Here is a 19,729-nt window from a genome sequence, read left to right as displayed (position 1 = left end):
CTTTCGGTCTGTCTCTCTGCCTATTTCAAGCCTTTCTTCTCAAAACTGTAGTAAAGAGCTTTCTCTTTCTGTTCTACTTTCTATCTTTCTATCTCTCTCTCCCTCCCTCTTATTTACTGTCTCGAATTTTATTTGCATGACTGCCCTCTCCCTACACCTCACATTCGATCTCTTTATGTGCCCTCTCTCCCTTTCTCTCCATCTTCACTTGACATCCCAGCTGTTTTCTTCTCTCCCTCCAACCTCTCTCCCTCTCTCTCCTCACAGTGTCCTCACTCAAGGCTACTCGTCTCAGTCTGGTTCTGTCTGTAGTCAACATCGCCATCTACCTGCTGGCCACGGTCATTGCGTACACAGCGCACAGAGCAGGTAAGAGCAGATCAGCATCTCTCCTGCTATCCAGAGTACAGTGCTGGGAAGCTGTCAATGGCTTAATGACCCCTTAACTGCACTATGAATGTGCCTAATTAGACCTTCTCAATTTCTTAGCCATAACAAATACTTGCAGATTTCAAGTTAGTGATAATATGTTACATTTACCTAAATATTCTGGAAGGAAAAGACACTATCTACTGCACATTGAAGACTGATATTTCACTCTATTTTCCAGTTATCACATTTTGCTAGTGAAGAAACATACTTCCCAGCACAGAGAGACTGAAGGCGATTTTGTCAACTGCACTGCCCTGTGATTGGACAGGCCCCAGACTATGCTTCGCTGTGATTGGACAAAACACGGACTCTGTTTGTTCTGTTCCCTGATTGGACAGAATGACTGGAACCTGGGGGAAATGCAGTAAGTGTTGCAGTAATTTACAACCACTTCGGCACTAATTACATAACCGTGATATAATTTTTCAAAACTCTAGACACAAAACTCAAAACAGTCTTCACTTCTAACACAGGCTGTCCAATGTTCAAAACATTGCATTGTGTATTCATATCTTTAAAGAAACCTTGCACTTGCATAATCATTGGTTCAAATAACTAATTTCTCATGAACTACCATAGGAACATTAATTAATAGATCACCCACACACAAGAACCTGACACAGGTCACACCATCATCTCTACAAATCTGATTTAGCCCATCAAGGAAGGTTACAAGGAGAGCTGCATAATATGATCCAATACGAGATCTGCATCCCACCACACCATCATCCGATATAGCCACACACATGGTGATGTTGGCTGCATGTTGTCCAGGGACTTGGACGGTTGCCCGCTGGCCAATGAAATTCCAACCTCTCCTCCTTGTCCTGGCCAGGTTGAAGCCTGCCTCATCCAAAAAGATGAATTTGTGATGGTTTTTGTCAGCATCCAGCTCCATCTCCCTCTAAAAAGACATTTTGGATTTTTTCACAACAGGCATCTTGAAACTGAATATACTCAGTCTTCCATTGCTTCACTTTGTCTGCATTTCTTTCAAAAGGTACACGGTATCGCTGTTTTAGAGACACCTGGTGCTTTTTCAGCATGCGTGCAATAGTCGGCAAGCTTATGGCTTCCACATTGTTGAACATGTCATCATTGTCCAAGATGTGCTGCCACAGCCCACTCTTGTTGGTCAGTCAGACTTCTGCCTCTGCCTCCACTATTTGGCCTAGTCTCTATTCTGCAGGGAAAATTACAGTAAGAAGACATTTAGTCATATCACCTACTCTGTGGTACACAATGGCATGCAGTATACAGTCATTTGACAATTGAGAGTAGCCTGATGTTTAGTGCATGCTGAAGACTTCTGATGATTGAGGCCACGGTTGATCTTCTGAGGTTTGGTTGAATCATAGTAGCTGCCTCAATCATTGTCATGCCATGATTTACGACATGGTCTATAACTATTGCTCGGATTTCAACGGAAACTCTTTGCGGTTGCTGCCGCTGTCTTGGTCCGTGGCCTTGTCCTCTACCACGTTCCCCCACACCTCTCAAATGAGGCCCATGGCCACCTCTCTGGTGAGGCCTAAGCCCTCCTCTATGACGAGGACCACGACCACTTCTCAGAAGGGGTGTTTGTCCTCTGGCAATTCTATGACCACCCCGTCTTACTTGTCTTCCTCCTCCCACTGCTTGACCTCCTTTGTGACCTGGATCACCTGCCGGCTCCATGCTATCGCTATTTTGTCGTAGGTGGATACCACTCATTTCACTATATACTCGTACCACAATGTGAAATCAATCATCAGTAACGAGTTGGCCGTATTGGAAAAGCAATTACAAAGGCCTGCATACATACAGTAATGTCAAATCTGAAAACATGATCTGGAAAAGTGGTACATGGGACCAAAGAAACAGTGTCTGATAAAGAATGATGATTAAATATTACATCCATAGATAATGTAATCCAGTTGTTTCATGTTCATGTCAATGGATCTCGTTATCCTGAAACTTTCATGATCTGAACATGGACTATTGTTTGTCAGTTTCCATAAAACTATACATTAAGAGTAATGCAACTTATAATTTTGAGCAGCTGTATCAATTGATAGTTAGATCATTGTAATGCAATGAATAGACAGTCATCTCAGATGTGATGTGTGAATTGCATTTTGAAATGGTAATGCTTTGATGTTAAGTTGTGAGTAGTAGATAGTAGGGTTTTGTGGGCGTGGCCTATTTTGTTATGACGTATGCCCTAAGCTTATTAATATTCCTACGTCATAATTGGGGGGCGTGATTTTAGGTAGAGTTATTTCCTTAATTATTCCTACGTCATATCCGTCAGAAAGTGTACACCCATAAAACCCTGAACAACAAGGCCGCCCATAACCTGTTGTTCTTGTTGTTCTTGTTGGTCAACTGTAGAGTGTGAATGGGTCGGCTCTTCCTGTAGTGGTTGGGGGTCTTTTTTAAATATACATGTAATGGTTTAGTAAATCTAAACCGTTATAAGATCAACAAGTTCTGTTGTCTGTAATGGTCCCAGGTCTTAACAATGCCAGTTTTGAATAGTGCGTTTATCATATTCACACTGTCTCTGTCTCTGTCTGTCTCTCTCTCTCTCTCTCGCCCAAGCATTTTATAAGATCAACAAGTTCTGTTGTCTGTAATGGTCCCAGGTCCTAACAATGCCTGTTTTGCATAGGGTACTTATGTTATCCACACTGTATATGGCTCTGTCTCTCCCCTCAAATTGAATTAAAAATAAAATTAAAAAAGAGGGTATGTGTGTGGGTGTTTGTGTGTATAGGTTAATTGTTTTTGTAAAAAAAAAAAAAAAAAGCTGTGGTTATATTTTATCTCTCACATAATGTGTTCATTCGTTTTACTTAAATACATTCTAGGGTCTTAAAACTCATAAGAGTTAGACTTAAGATAAGGATATGCTTTTAAGGTATTTTAGCAGTCTCAATCCCTGATGATAAGGAATCATTTAAAAAATAAAAACAACTGATCACTCAATGCTAAATAGATCACAACACTCAAGGCTAAATCACTCACACCATGGGGGGCGGGGGTGGGCTCAGACAACCGTAGGTATGGCGTGTGGTATCAAAACATTCAGAATACTTTTAAACTATATAATTTATAAGCTTTGTAAAATAAACCCAAATATCTCTTTTGCGGGGATAAACACTGTTCTGAGTAGTTTGTGACTTGTTTAATACCAAACAAAGCATCGCTATTAAAAAAAAAAAAAAAATCACTGTAAAAGCGCTAGTTATTTTAGATCTTTATAGTTATTTTCTTGGCTCAGGTTGTTTTTTAGCGCTTATAAAGGCCTGAAATATTCTTAGTGGTTGTTGATTATAGGTCTTGATGCTTAAAAATGTTTTTTTGAGAGACCAAAAGGTTCTAATAAAAGTTTAGAGTAGAGAGGAGAGAGATCGTCTCCATCTTGGTTTCTATTTGAAATTTTATGCAGTGTCATTTTATTGGTTGGTTTTGATATGTTAATTGGTAACAGGGCGGCACAAAGGCCAGCCCAGAACAATGCCTTACAAGCAGATCCGGCATGTGGCCATCAGTATAAGTATGAAGGTCTGGTCTTCAGCTTAACCATTGTTTATAGTGACTTTCTCGAAATCGGACATTACTTTGGTTTGATCAAAGTCACCATGTACCCTCCTCGCGAGCTGTTCTTACCCATGTTGCCTTACAGGTGTTCGGGAAAATTTATGTTCCCTCTGTGTAGAACGTGTGTGGAAACTGAAAATCAAACTACCTCTTGTCTGCACAGTGATGAAGAGAGAGCGCTGACGGGTGTCTGGTGTAGCATTGAGCTTGACAAGGCGGTGGAGAAAGGTTAAGGTGTATGAGGTTTGGCATTTTTCTGAAAAATCTGATACTCTTTTTGCTGATTACATTATGACCCATCTGAAAGGGAAACAGGAGGCATCGGGCTATCCCTCATGGTGTGTTGACTCCGCGGCCAAAGAGCGATACGTTCAGCAATATTTTGAAAAGGAAGGGATCCGTCTAGAGCCGGGAAACATAACTGTAAACCCCGCCAAGAGACAAATGTCCAAACTGATTTTAAACAGTCTGTGGGGTAAGTTTGGGGAAAGAAATAACCGTCTAAACACAACCTTGATTAAAACCCCTGAACAGTTTATAGAATTTATGTTTTCCAAACAACATGCAGTATCACACTTTCAATTCTTAAATGACCACGTGGCACAGGTCCAGTGGAGGGCCCCTAAAGATTTCCCCACCAAACAGGGGAACGTTAATGTTTTCATAGCGGTTTTTACCACGGCTTACACCCGGCTTGAACTGTACAACTTAATGGATCAGCTGCAGGAACGCACGCTCTATCATGATACTGACTCTGTAATCTTTGTCACCAGGCCAGGGGATTGGGTCCCTCCCCTCGGGGACTACCTTGGGGAGTTAACGAGCGAACTAGATCCTCAGGACCACATAGTAGAGTTTGTTTCAGGGGGTCCTAAGACTTACGCATACAGAACGGCTGCGGGTAAGACCTGTATGAAAGTTAAGGGTTTCACTCTGAACCATTGTAACAACAAGCTCATTAACATCAAGTCTCTGACGACCCTGGTACAAAGTTTTGTAACCGAGAAAGACACGCCTCCTCGCGAGATTATTACAGCCAGAAATCAGATCTATCGCAATAAAAAGGGGTACACGTTGGAAAATAGATCACTAAACAAACGGTTCAGGGTGGTGTACAATAAAAGAGTGTTGAAGACTGATTATACCACTCTGCCTTATGGATATTAGCGGTGGTTTTGATAACAGACTTCAACACCCTTTCTCCTGTATTATAGCCGGTCCCTCCAATTCGGGTAAGAGCTATCTTATAAAGAACATCATAGAAGATGTGGACGCAACCGTGTCCCAAGCTCTTGACAACATAGTGTGGTGTTACTCTTGCTGGCAACCTCTCTACGATGATTTGGCTTCGAAAAAAAATAATCTGAAATTTGTGCAAGGTCTCCCCGCCTCGTTGTGTGACGATGACTTGTTCCCGCCCAGTCAAACTAATCTAGTGATCCTTGATGACCTGATGGAGCAGGCCGGTGACAACAGTGAAGTGGAAAAAGCTTTCACAAAGTACACTCATCATAGGAATTTAAGTATTATTTATTTAGTTCAAAATCTATTTTTTCAAGGTAAAAAAAGCCGCACTATTAATTTAAATGCCAATTATATAATTCTTTTTAAAAACCCCAGAGATAAACTACAGGTCACCGTCTTGGCTCGTCAAATGTACCCTAACCAGACCAAGTTCTGTTTGGAGGCATTTGAGGATGCCACCAAAAAACCCTACGGGTACTTGATTGCGGACTTAAAAGCACAAACCCCAGAAGACTTTCGCCTCAGAACAGGTTTGTGCCCGCCCGATTGGCCGGCAGTGTATGTGCTAAAGAAAAGGAAATAAATAAGAATGTCTGTTCGGATTAAAAGAAATCTGCCGCTTTTACAAATGTTATTTGAGGGGAGCCCGCGCCATAGGAAAGCTGTGCTAGTAGGGGCCCCCTCGGATTTGATCGAGACCCTGTGTGAAATAGCTTTTAACATCTTACGCGGTAATATACCCCTAACCCCTTCTCAACATTCTAAACTCAAAAAACAAAAAGCGGTTATCAAGATCATCGCTAATAAGAAGTATTCTATTAAAAGAAAAAGAAAGAAGATTAATCAAACCGGGGGTTTTATAGGACCGGTGTTGAGCATAGCCGTGCCTTTCCTAACCAGTCTTCTAGCTTCCAGAGTGGGTTAATAATGGAATATGCTCAGAAAATGTTTTTGATCCCTCAGGAGCAGCTTGAGAAACTGAGAAAAAATGTTGTCGGGCCAGAGCCCATTAGACAAAACGGCCGAAAACAACCTGGACTCTGAAATTAAAGCTATACTGGCCAGGGCCGATTTAAATCAGTATTCCAAAGCCCAGTTGTATAGCAACACATTACAGCGCTACCTCCGTCTGGTTAGACAGGGTGAAAAAGATCAAAACATTTTAACTTTAACCATGGCCTCTCAAGAAAATGGTTCTGGGGCTGATGCGGGGGGTACGGTTGATAAAGATGTTGCGGTGACCGAACCTGTTGAGAGTTCAGAGGGAGATGTTGTAACGGATGTTTTGAGAAACATGCCGGCCAGAAGCAAAAGACATGCAGAATATATCCTGCCCAAAATGGTTCAGAAACCGCGGGTAACGGCTTGGAATGAACAGGGTGAATTTGTTTTTAAAGGACAACTGATCAAAGGTTCACACATGTTTGATTTGTTGAAGAGTGTCACTAGCACTAATAAGGTACCCGATAGTCGCCGACCTGTAGGCTGGAATGCTTTCCTACAGGCGATGGCCTGTCTGAACATGCCCCAATCAACAGTTCCTAACCAGGAAACGCGACAAAAAATCTGTCTGTGTAAAGAGGTGGAGACTGATCTGACTCCGATATCTCATTACTCTGACCGTGCTGAGCGACCATCCTCAGGATCTATCCATCGTTGGGAAGCTTATTAATCTCATGTTTTTATTTGTCTCCCCTGTAAATAATGACCCGACAAACAATTTTTTTTTTTTTTTTTTTTTTTCCAAATGTTGTACATTTATTTATAACATAACCCCTGCTTTGTATAAGTATTGTGTTGAATAAAAACAAAACTAATGATTCAAAGGCTGTTTTCATTATTTTTTCACCTTAACACGCATGACATCTTTTAAAATCCTCACAAGAACACCCCATCTGTATACATGGCTGGCTAGGGTCGTAAGTCATTGTGTTATAAGGGGGGGTCCACAGTGTCCTGACAAACTCTGCCACTTTTTTATCATTTTGGCCTAAATCCTCACTGTACAAGGCCATAATATCGGGGTATGACCTTCCTTTAGATCTATGATATAAGAAAAGCACACAGTGTTGACCACAAGTGAAGGTCTGAAGACTTTGTACTTGACGACCGCTGTAAATGGTTTCTTGACAGTTGTTGAGCAGAAAGTTATTGATCTTCCGAGGGAAAGGTCTGAAATCCGGGGGGTTTCCATAGGAATCAAAAAATTCACCACGGCGGTCCTCCCTTAGATAAATAGCCAGTCAATGTTCTCTGGGCATATTTTTAGGGTGTGTGTTGATTATGTACATTGCATTGCATTGTATGTAAATTCTTGATCTTAAATTTAGGCAGCTGGTCGCAGGCGTAGACTCCTTGAAACAGTTTCCGTGAGCCGGCCAGGGCATTCATGATGTGGTTGAGCTCTCTGGTGTTCATTTTAATAATAATCATACAGAACGTTTCTCCTCTGATTCACCTCAATAATGTTGTCAAACACAGCATACACGACCATATTTACAGTGCGTGGTAGAGGCTGCTTGAAACGCATCTCCAAACGCATATTGCCCGTCTTCATCAGTGAAAAATGTTGTCCACACTCTTCATCAGGGGTCAGGTTGAAACCGTACAGGGTGTAACCGCTGCAGTATTCCCGGCGATCGATCAGCAGAGGTTGATCCTTGAGATGGCGACCCGTAGCCAGTACTAGACTGTAATATTCACGAACCGCGTTGCCGTTTTCAAAGTCAGGTTGAAAAGGTCTGGATGGAACCTGCACACCATCGACGTACAACGCTATAAATTCCGCGTTATAATGTTTAAAGTTAAAGGGGTTCTTGTTGTAAACCCCGGTAAATGCATCATTATCCACGAGACCTATAATAACCTGTTTTGGGAGCTGTCCTAGAAACAGATTTTCCTGGTTCATCACCCGTGTCCCTGCGGGGATACTGTGGACTTTCATATAGACTCTTTCGATCGGGTACTTGGCGTTTGCCGTCATTAACGCCTGCGCGTGTCCTAGTTTAACCGCCGGGGAGACGGACACTTTTTTCACAAACAGCGAGGCCGATAATATAGTCAGTTTATATTTTTCAGTATCAGGGGTCATCAGACAAAAAGCACTTTTACTACGGATCATTTTAATTTTAATGTCTACCCCGTTGAGCATGAGTTTTTCTTGGAAAAATATGTCTGCATGGATATGTCCCATTAGCTCAAAGGTCCTCCCTTCTGTTGAAAAGGCCGTTCTTTTTTGCAAACCCTTATTGAGTCCCTCTGGATCCTTGTCGTCCATAGCTTCCGGGGTGTCTTTGAAGAAAAGGCCGGGGCTGAACTGTTTGCTTAGGGTCTCCTCACTATAATTCAGGATACACTCCATCATGGCTCTATAGGGGTAAGTATTGCTGCTTTGACTAATGAGCCAATCTCCCAGGGTCACATCCACCTGTGAAAACATGGGGTAATTGATGACCCCAGCGTTGGCCGTCTTCTCGATTGCATCGCCATCCTCATCAGTCACTTTACAGTTCATTAAAATAAATGTGTTATTCAAATCAATATAATCCTCGCCATTGCCAGCTATAAAAAACTCCAGAGGGGCCGTGTCTGAAATTGCGGAAAGAGGGGGAATCTCTACATATATGCTCTTATCTATACTCGTTTGAGTGTATGGAACTGTAAACAGATCCAGTTCTGATTTGACGCATTCTTCCGATAGACTGTGGACAAAAGACATGTTTAAAAGATGTATCCTGAGGCTCTATTTGTCTTTCTTTGAGACTTTCTTTTTGCAGGTTTTTTCTTGTGCTGCTTCCTTCTCCGAGTGTTTCCACGATATGTTGGAGAATGAGAGATTCTTAGTTTTTTGTTAGCCACGGATCTTCGTCGCCCTGGTGGACACATGCTGTTTCTTCTTTTACCCCCCCTCCTCGCCATTACCATGAGACCCGAACCCTCCTGATGCTCATGGCTAGCTGCCCGGTTCATAACATTGGTGAACACGTCACTAACAATATTTTTAGCCGCTGATTTCAAGTGGGGTCTGGCTATAGCAAAGCCTCTCTTAAGCAGGGGTACGGCCATTCTAAAGAGACCACGAAAGAGTCCTCCTAGACCGGCGCCATACATTGTGGGGGCTCCTACAAAACCGGGCAAGCCGTTCCCGGCTTGCATCTTGTAATAATCCACATAGGCGCTAGGATCTACATAACCCCTCGAGGTAGCCATTTTAATAATGTACACACTGTTTCAGGGGTCGAAAATGTAGTTTGACAATAACTTTACCGAAGCGGAAGGGTATGTTGATATTCTGATCCAATTTTACTTCGATCGTGATGTTGTCAAAGTGGGTCTTTGAGACTGGTACGTAGTGTGGCTTGTCATAAGTAATTGTGACCATGTCATTGCTTTTACCTTTAATAAGTACATTTCTCAAAAGGGGGACATAACTATCCCCGACCCTCTGGTGGGTTATGATATCCGTATACACATAAAGAGTGTAAAAGCCGCCCCTGATGTCAGCCGGGAAGGGGGCCACCACTTCTGAGAACCTGCTCTCTGTGTCAGAATAGAACCCTAATATACGCCCCAGTTGGCCGCTGGTTTGAATGCTAATACCTGGTTTTGACACCTTGTACACTCTGTTTTTAATAGGGTTGTAATATAGCTTGATGTTGGGGGTGCCTTCTGAGAACTGTTTATGCATCTCATCTAATATTTTATCCACATTGTCATAATAACCTCCTTGTATCGTGAATGTCCATTGACTCTTTTTAACATCATCAAAAATGGCGAAGGTGGCATCCTTATCTTGTAAAACAGCCCAAGTGTAAGGATACTGTATTTCCGCCAACCCCACTTCCCACGACCCCCTTAGATCTATAGATTTTCCAAATTGTACCGTGTAACTGGATATTTCATTTTTAGGGTATATATCGAGAGAGGCGTTACTGGGTAGAGTCACGTAGAAGCCTCCTGATTCCATCTTGAGTATCGAAAGTAATGCTCCCAACACACCCGCGGGCGAGTTGTTATAAGGATTGAATATCACAAACCTGTTGTTCCGGGACCCAACTATTGAACTTTTCAGGCCATCCAAGCCATTTCACGAACACATATTTTTTCCGGTTCTGGGTTTTTTCAGCTAATATCTTTTCAACTCTATATACACTGTCTTTACCCACAATAATTTTTTGTAACTCGGCTTCGTAAAACATTCCTTCTATATCCTCCCCGTCATAGTCTTTTAACCGGTACACGGGGGGGTCTCTAGCCAACTGTTCGGTAACTGTAAAATATTCGTCAGAAAATGTTTGTTCATAACCTTTGGCAAAAGTACTCCTTAGCTTTGAAACGCGAACCACATCACCGATGTTGAACTTATAACTAGTTTTTCCCTTCTTAATAAATGGTCCGTATAATTTTTTATAGACCTTAAAAGAATTACTTTGATTAACATCTATAGGCTTCATTTTAATACTGGTGTGATACCCTTGGTTGTAAGCATCGATAAAATCCTGAACTTTATCAAAATACTTGAACGTGTTGACCGCTGTAAAATATCTCCACATTTTGGTCTTTATGGTGCGGTTAAACCTCTCCACTACCGAGGCCTTAAGCTCATTACCGGTGGTGAAATTATGTATTTTGTGTCTCTTCAGTAGATTCTGAAATTCTCTGTTGAGAAACTCTTTTCCTTTATCAGTCTGCAGTTTTTTAGGACATCGACCCTGGGACAATATATCCTCAAAGGCCCTTGTCACCGCCCGACCTGTTTTATTATGTAGAATGCGAGCCCAGGCATATTTTGATAACACATCGATACACATCAACATAAATTTGTGACCATTGTTATGTTTTGATAAATTTGACATATCGACTAGATCCATTTGCCATTGTGAGTCTATGTCAGTTGCATATACGCGGTTTCTTTTAAAGTTAATCCTGAGAGGTTTATGTAAGGTATAGGCGTCTTGTTCCCGTAACCATTCTGAAACAACCACATCATTAACCTTCACTCCGGCCTCAGCGAGTCCTCTTTGAAAACCCTTCTTACCCGCCAAACCCCCAATCTTGGCTGGGTTGTAGTATAGTTCCTGCATTTGGGGAGCTTGCCGAGTCATTCTGTCAAATAACCACACAGACCCACACTATGCGCAAAGTTTTTATACAAGGTTTTTTATTCAACTTCAGGAGAGCAGATACCCCTTTTTAGACATTTGAGAAAAGTATAACATACACAATTTTTTCTACGGTCCAGACAAAAAGAAATCAGATGATTGGTTACTTGATCTATATCAACAAATACCTGTTTCTTTATCTTGTAGGCACACACCTCAGTTACATATGTAAATAAAACAACAATATGACCTATTTTAAAAGTAAACAGAGGGGTATTAAACATGCTCAGTAAAAGGTCATACAGATGTTGATGAAATGGCCTAATATCATTCTTGGCCCCCTTGAGCGCTTCATCCCAGTGTTCGTACCCCCCGGTCTTTGTTACAGCAGCCATTAACTTTTCCAGGTTTGAAAGTTGATCCAAATCGATGGTTAAATCTGTAGAGAAAAGGCTCGCGTTGGCTACTTTTCTGTCAAGCACATGGTGTAATAGCGCTCTCAGGTTAGCTGCAGAGTGTTGATGACAGAACCAGTTGCAGAAGCAGTCCAGAACATTCCCCATGTTCAAAGTCCCTTAGTTCAGGTCAGAGTCTGAATCAGTGGCGTAGATGTCGAATTCTTCGTCGCTGCCCCCAGCTTTAACTTCTTTACGGAAGAAATAAGCTTTTAGCTTGCCAGCGGTTTTTCTACTCGGCTCATCCAGGTCATTGAGCCGCTGCCCAAGTTTCTCTATTATAAACGGCTCCTTTTTCAGCTCCAGCAAAATCTCATCTATGATTTTCTGGACTTGTCCCGCAGTGACATGTATGTGGGAGTAAGACAGCGCCTTGATTAGTGCCGGTTTCAGCCACGGTTTGTTCAGTCTTCTGTAAAACACGTTGAAATAGAACAGGAAATAGTAACGGTCTGGTTCAAACAAACAACTGTGTCTCAACTGACTGGGGTGATTCACTTCACACCCCCGACAGACTTCTTTCAGAGCTCGGTCGATGAGAGCACTCAGAATATACACCAGGGTGCTTTTAACCACTCTGCTTACTTGGTCACATACCCCGGGCATAAATCCTGCGTCTTCATCACGCCCCCGGGACAGTCCGATGCTCATTGGGTCGCCTGGTGGTTTGTGGGGTGTTTCTACATCCATTGGACTGACCCCCTCCTGAGACGCACAGACGGTAGACAGTTCGGCAAAATCGAGGCCCTCCATGAGCTCCAGAGGCTGGGGATCCCCGAGACTCATTTGGACATCCATCGCACCGCATGTTGTTTCGTCCTGAGGGACCGGGGTCTGAGGTCTTGGAGGGTAACCGCAGTCAGAGGGTTCCGGAGTGTATACAAAATCTGGGGAATAGAACCAGGGGTGATCCCGGGTTTGAAGAGGCCTGTAGAGCCTGTCGACATCCGCAGCTTTCGGGTAAGACATTCTCTTTAATTTTAAACCATGAATGAATTGTTGCGCCTTTTATCCTATCTCTTCACTACGTCACGACACACCGCCCTCTTAGAAGAGAGTAGCCCCTGAGCCATCAGACCCCCCTCCAAAACCCCACACGTCGTCTGTTTTATCATCGTCGTCGTCATTCAAGGGGGATATATAATCCATAATCCAGCATATTCTCCTTCTAACCGAATCCAGTTGCGAACATTTGGTCAAGATGTCAAAACCATCATTTATACAGTTTATGACCTCTTTCAAGAACGGCCAGTCCATGGCGTCAAACATAATTTCAGTAACCTGTTTTTCTGGATCCTCCACACCCCCTTCAATAGGGTTTGTAATCAGGGTACTGCTAAACAAAACCTTACGATCTGTAGTTAGAGATAGACTCTTCACCACTCTACCGTAGTTCTGCAAGCTTTCCCATTCACACCTTTCAAAACCCTGAGTCGGAGACTCCGTTTCGCATTCTCTTGGACCCTCTTGCAAGCCTGTAGAGTCTTATCCACAAGCCCCAGGTCTCTCCAGGCCATCACCTTCAACCAGTCCTCATAAGAGTATTCAATCACCGTCTCAAAAGTCCAACGTACCCTCCTTCTCTCCCAAAGCAAAAAGCTCCACTCCAACATAGCTGGGATCCCTTTTAAAGCGGTAACCCCGTCGAGCCCCCCAGAACAACACCCAGGAGCGTTCAATCTTCAAATTGGTGAGTACAGGAACCCATGCCCGGGATTGTTTCTTGCGGGGTTTCATGTTGATGTCGCTGGACATGTTGAAGAAGCGGGATGTTTCAGATGCTGAGAATTAAAGAGGTATTGCCTAAAAGCAGCGCGGGTTCTTAAATAGAGAGGAGAGTTTCGGGGCGTTGCCTTCAGAGGGGTGGGGGTATTTATGGGTGGCCTTGTTGTTCAGGGTTTTATGGGTGTACACTTTCTGACGGATATGAAGTAGGAATAATTAAGGAAATAACTCTACCTAAAATCACGCCCCCCAATTATGACGTAGGAATATTAATAAGCTTAGGGCATACGTCATAACAAAATAGGCCGCGCCCAAAAAACCCTACTATCTACTGTTGTGTCATTTTGAACAGGTGATTTTAGTTCAATGAACAAATGATCTGAGGTATATGTGCATTATATCCAAGCAATTGGAAAAAAGTGTTAGAGTTTTGAAAAATGTGCATTTTGATCATCGGTTGTGAGTTTTGTGTTTAGCGTTTTGATAAATGACATCAAGGTTCTGAAATTAGTGCCAAAGTGATTGTAAATAACTATAATAAAATCTATATTAACCTGGACCCTAAAAATGTAATTGGACAAAATCATTTGCACATCAATAGAGTAGTCTGTAGCAATTGTAACTTTATGTAGCAATGGCTTTGGAGTGCTTTTGTTCATGCAATGCAATAAACCTCATCATTACAAACAAGCAGAAGTGAAATAACAATGTAATATGTAAGTGCAGCCAGGGCTCCAGTGTAGCGCCAGTGTATAGCTGCAGTGTTTTGAGTTTGGGAAGTAAGGCACACGGATGTGAACAATAAAGGACAGGAAGCCCTTCCCCAGTCCCTGTGGGGTTTTAATGAAAGTCCCCCCGATCTGCCAGCTCAGTTTCATTTTGAGGCCATTCATTGTGAGCAAGTTAGTAGGTGTCTCTGTCTGTGCGTGTGCCACAGTGTGGGTGTGTGTCAGTGTGTGTGAATGTGTGTGTCTAAATATGTGTGTGAATGATTGTGTATGCGTGTTAATTGTGTGTGTATGTTAATACATATGTGTGTGTGAATGAGTCTGAATGTGTGTCTCTGTGAATACGTGTGTGTGTGTGTATGTGTGGGTGTAAATGTGTGTGTGTGTGCGTGCGTGAATGTGTTGTTATTTGAAAATTCTACTTTCCAAGTCCTGCTTTCATAGATGAGATAAGGAATAAACCTAAATATAGCAGTCAAATAAACAGCTGTAATAATGTGTCACCAGTGCTTTGAATGCCTCTTTAGACACTTTCACTCACTTTCATGATCATCTGAACGAGTGCGTGTGCGTGTGTGTGTGTGTGTGTGTGTGCTAGTCCTGCGGGAGTGGTCAGTGGCTTGCTCGGCCGCCTGTGAGTGTCAGTTTGTGCTCACTCACTTCCTTCCCCTTTCACACAAAGCGATTATCATTAGCAGCAAAAGATTATATTGCTTTCTCGAATGAGGGGAGAGCCAGACGACTCTAATGGAGGGGATTAACAGGCAGAGGATTCCTTATTAAGCTGGGATGGGAGAGAGTCCACACTGAGGTGCAGTAGGGAGCGGGTCGGTGGGAGTCCACGTCCACAGCCTGCCTGGGGAGCCCTGAAGAGTCGGCGCCTGCTTTCACAGCAATGTCTCGCACTGCAGCCCACATCCACTGCCTACTGGCTGTCCTCCTCACCTGCACCCTGCCAGGTAAGACCCCCAGGAGCCCAGCCCTGCCCAGACAGACTGGCCGCACACAACTCAGGAGGCTAGCAGGAGAGAGATAGGTGAGAAACTGGAAATAGTGGAGAATTTCAAGGTGAAGGTCAAACTTTCTACAAGCTGAGTGCTAGATATTCTGCCCGAGGATTAGAACTGCCAGTGATTTTATTATTTTAATAGTGGTGGTAGTTGGTACAGTAGTTGTAATACTCATAGCTACACTGATAGTAGTATTAGTTAAGAGTGGCACAATAAGCTAACAAGTGCAGACATCATACATTTCCCAGTTGTGTGCTGAAGGGAGGGGTAGGCTTAAGGAGGAGTTGCAGTAAATTATATAAGCAAACAATATATAAATATGTAGGTGCATAAGGAAGCAGAGTTTAATAAAATTCATGAGAGGTTTGGAGGGAGTTTGAGGAGAGAGGAGGTAGCTCGGCAGGGAGGACGTTTTTATTGTTCTCAATAATAAAAAATGTTTTTGTCTCAGCTAACATCTTATGAACTCTTCTCTTCCTTCTGCATGAACACAGTGCTGATTATTTTTGCTCACTTCTGCAAAACCGATTGAGTCATATCCATTGAGAAAAATGCGTAGAATTCTAATACATATTTAAACACATTTAGTGCTTTCTAAATATAGGACAACATGGAATTTTATGTACAGTATATACACTACTGGCCAAAAGTTTCAGAAAACCCCAATTTTGCCAGTTTTTATTGAAATGTAAGTCCAGTGAATAACCTGAAACGGTACAAAGGTAAACGGTAAACTGCCAGAGGTTAAAATGAAAGGTTAGGTTACCAAACACTGAAAAATAATGTACATTTCAGAGTTAAATGCTGTTACTACACCCTCTTAAGCATTATTTGGCAGTGTTACGCGCAGCTCCTGTGCATAGAAGTTACACTGTATTCCTACAATGCGCACATTGTTTGAAAGCTTATTCTCTTGGCTACCATTTCATTATCAAACACATATCAAACACACAGTTTCCATGTAGCCTGCCGTCATTCAGAGCCAGGGGGGTAAACGTGCAGTATGCTCCATCTCATTCAGACTCAGTCACTCAGTTTCCAGTGTATACTGTCAAGTTCTGTCTTCTATATAGAGTTTTCCACAGTCAGTACACAAAGTGACCGCAGTCATAAAGAGGACCTGGCTGTAATCTGAGGCCACCATAATTAAAAGTCTCCTCATGACATTTACAGTAGACCGAACGGAAACCTCACCACTCATACCAGGCTTCTTTGTGTGATTTACAACACATTCTGTTTCCTATAGAGGTGGGCTTGCTCTGTGAGACAGGGGATCTTGTGTAGTCCTGTCTGAAGGTACTTCCGTTTCCTCTTTGGTTTCCTCTTTTGGCATACTTTGGTTTCATATCTTCAGCCTTTCCACAGGGCTTTGTCTTCTGTTTCACATCCTGCCAGTGTCACGCACCAAGCCATTGTTAAGTTTATCCTCTTGCCTAGCTATAGAATATCCATCTGATCCTCAGAGAAGGGCCCGAGGGCAGTTTAATGCCCGTGAAGCCAGGCTGCCATGCCCACCACAGCCTGTACATCTCAGAAGTGTGTTATATCATGGCCAGAAGGTGACTGATTCGTAATGGGCAAGACAGGGCCTAGGTATTGCAGAGGGAAAAGAGAAAAAATGTCAGTCAACTACAGTGCTAAATCATTAAATCTGAGACTCATTTGAAGTCAGATATTGTGACTCTGCACACGCCATCCTTGAGGAACTCCGCTCTGCTGTTGGGCTGTTGTATTCTAACTTTTAACACACACACACACACACACGAGAGACAGAACAATGTGCCAGCATTGTGTTGAAGAATCATTGTGAAAGTTGCCCACCCTCCCTCTCTGCTTCCTGCTTTCTACATACTCTCCTCTTCACATGTCCTCCCTCCTGCCTTTCAGACAGCTTTCAATTTCCAAGTTGATTTTACTCCACTTGTGTGAAACAGTTCAAGGGTGACATGGAAATATAATTGGATGGGGCTGGAGAGCACTAACATACACAGTACAAGTCAAACTGTGTTTATTGGGGGTTAATATAAGCCTGCTGAGCTCTGTGTCTCTGCTCTCTCCCAGACTCCTCTTCAGACCCCTGTGCGCTTCAAGTGCTTGGCAGGAGAAACTACCTGAAGGTGCCAGAGGGGGGCAGTGTGTCCCTGTCCTGCAGGGTGGCGCACTGTGGAGAGGGCAGGTGGACAGGGGGGTGGGGGAGGAATGATTTAGGTGACTTTAGTCCCCTGAACCTGACTGACACAGTGCAGCTCACTGAGGTCCCTACGGCAGCCAATGAGACTGAGCTGAGGTTGACCTTTCTCAGGCTCAACCAATCAGACTCTGGAGGCTACCAGTGCAGGGTTAAAGGGACGGGGACAGGGACCTTCACTCTGGGACATCTGACCAATCTGACAGTCACAGCAATCACAGGTAATTGGGTTTCTGTTTTAATGTTCTTGCCCTTATTATTGAAACACTGCCCATCTATTGGTTTGTATCCATTTGTTGCCTGGATTATCGTCTCGAGCACATATAGCCCTGTAATTGTGTTAATTATCATGCAGGGAGTTCGGAGGTATAACCTGGCTAATCTGAGAACAGCAACACACTCTACTCTCCTTAAAAGCCATTGTGTAGTCTTGCTTCTACGAGACATACACTCCACATTCCCCACAGAAATGGGGCAAATCTCCCAATAGCAACAGAATGTACCAGACACTAATTAATCTAAAGGTTGTTTATTTGGCAGTTGTCCATTTCGTGCAGTTCTGAAAGTTTAGAAACACCACTGTAACATCTCACATCGTTGTCATTAACAGCGTTTCTAAGTATCTATTTACAGAACCAGCAAAAAAGCAACACCCCCACATAGACATAGACATGCACATAGACAGACACTGAACTATTGACCTCATGACACATCATCTTAGCACATCAATGAAAAAGCACTGTGCTTAGTATGGGAAAGTGGAGGACAAATCCCTTAAAGTTGTGTGTGTTTATCAATAGTTATATAAAACTACTCGGCTCATGCTGTAACAGTGGCTAAATCATTATGACCGTTTCAAATTAGCAAGCGTGTTTAATTAACCACATAAGTCAACGAATGCATGAAACTGTAGTGACCTTTGACCCTGTGCATTGTGGGCCACACCTCTGTATTCTTGCCCATGCTTTCTATGCAATGGAGGGTATAGACGCTTCAAGTGCATCCTCTCAGTCCTTCACAGTAGTGTTACTAAAGATGCCCCCTCCTCACCCCATCTCTATCAGGCAGAAGTAGGACTGGGATTGGGATGCTGCCATGGTTGTGCCCAACTCTCGCTTTCTCGCTCACCCTCCTACTGGTCCTCTGCTTGTCACTGTGCTCGCGTTGGACCTATTCTGCACCCTGCTACTCAGGGGGTGAGTTTCAACGATCTCTCCCAGGGCACACGCATTGCACGATCTTAATGGCACTGGTTGACAGATGTGTCGAGCTCAAGATTCAATATCTTTTTATTTTAACAGTTCCTGCCGAGGGACCAAGCGCACCAGCTCAACCAGAGGTGAGTAACACCTGCTTTGGCTCTCAGGTCAAAAAGAGCGGTTCACATTTCTATCAAACAAATCAATCTTAAATGACTTTTGTAAGGAGTCAGATGCTGTATTTTTTTTTTTATAAAGGAATTTGCAAAAGGCTCCCCCCTATTTTGGTTTAGGGAACACAGGAGAATAGGAGTAGCAGGTTTTAAAATTTGAATGTTTCTGCTTTCAGCTGGTCTACGCAGCAGTCTCCATTCGGCACTCCAGCCACCCATTGACAGACCAGCCTGTTAGCCAATCAGAACCTACAGTCTACTCTTCTGTGCGCTTCAAAAAGTCAAGCCAGGGAAGCTGTGTTGAACTCGGCTGAGCAGCAGCTCTTCCACCCAGACTCTCACTAGCCCAGCCTCGGGCAAATCAAAGGAGAGTCACAAGAAACAGACTTGAGACCCAAGCAATATAAAACATGGACTGTGTGGAAATCCAGCTCTTCAAGGGGAAGATGACACTTCAGACTAAATGAAAGTACAGGAAGATGGTAGCTCACACCACCAATTCACCAGCATGCCCTGCAGCAGTGAAGAACAGGGACTACCAGTAGGTCTGAAAATGTCCATTTTCAATCTCATGTTCTGAACCACTTAAATTGGAAGTGGGGAAAGTACTTTTACACAACTGCAATTAAAACCAAGGGGTATCTGAATGTTAAACCACACCAAGTTTGATTTAAGCATGGCAAGTAAACACCCTCTGCACTTGAGGATACCACAAAGCACATTAAACCACTGACCAACATGTGATTATCATTTTCACTTTCATTGCAATTGTGTCACTTTGGATAAGGGAGTCTGCTCTAGTGATTGAGCTTCCTTTTTAAACAATTAAAAATGCATACATTTTCTCCAAACTAATCTTGGACTGTTCTCAAATGAACAAGTTGCAAA

The 19,729-nt window shown here is 43.0% G+C and overlaps 1 protein-coding gene across 2 annotated transcripts; it reads left to right on the top strand.

Moving 5' to 3' along the window:
- The first annotated feature begins 14,481 nt into the window (after positions 1-14,481).
- On the top strand, positions 14,482-19,580 carry LOC136717829 (uncharacterized). Of its 2 annotated transcripts, XM_066695359.1 has the most exons (5): positions 14,485-15,230; positions 17,343-17,690; positions 18,534-18,665; positions 18,771-18,808; positions 19,018-19,580. In XM_066695359.1, the coding sequence occupies exons 1-5, from the start codon at positions 15,167-15,169 to the stop codon at positions 19,153-19,155; spliced, it is 720 nt and encodes a 239-aa protein (XP_066551456.1). In that variant the 5' UTR covers positions 14,485-15,166; the 3' UTR covers positions 19,156-19,580. The 2 variants fall into 2 exon arrangements, with proteins under 2 accessions (XP_066551457.1, XP_066551456.1); XM_066695360.1 differs by lacking the exon at positions 18,534-18,665 and having other exon boundaries at positions 14,482-15,230.
- Positions 19,581-19,729: the final 149 nt, after the last annotated feature.

This window comes from Amia ocellicauda, chromosome 22, assembly GCF_036373705.1.
Source record: "Amia ocellicauda isolate fAmiCal2 chromosome 22, fAmiCal2.hap1, whole genome shotgun sequence".
In the NCBI taxonomy this organism is placed as follows: Eukaryota; Metazoa; Chordata; class Actinopteri; order Amiiformes; family Amiidae; genus Amia; species Amia ocellicauda.
The sequence above is the reverse complement of the archived record's forward strand: the minus strand, read 5'-3'. Positions and strand labels throughout refer to the sequence as shown.

Coding starts and splice junctions, on each gene's coding strand:
- LOC136717829 (XM_066695359.1), top strand. CDS start 15,167: ATGTCTCGCACTGCAGCCCACATCCACTGCCTACTGGCTGTCCTCCTC. Junction 17,691..18,533: donor GACAGTCACAGCAATCACAG/GTAATTGGGTTT, acceptor CATCTCTATCAG/GCAGAAGTAGGACTGGGATT. Junction 18,809..19,017: donor GCGCACCAGCTCAACCAGAG/GTGAGTAACACC, acceptor TTCTGCTTTCAG/CTGGTCTACGCAGCAGTCTC.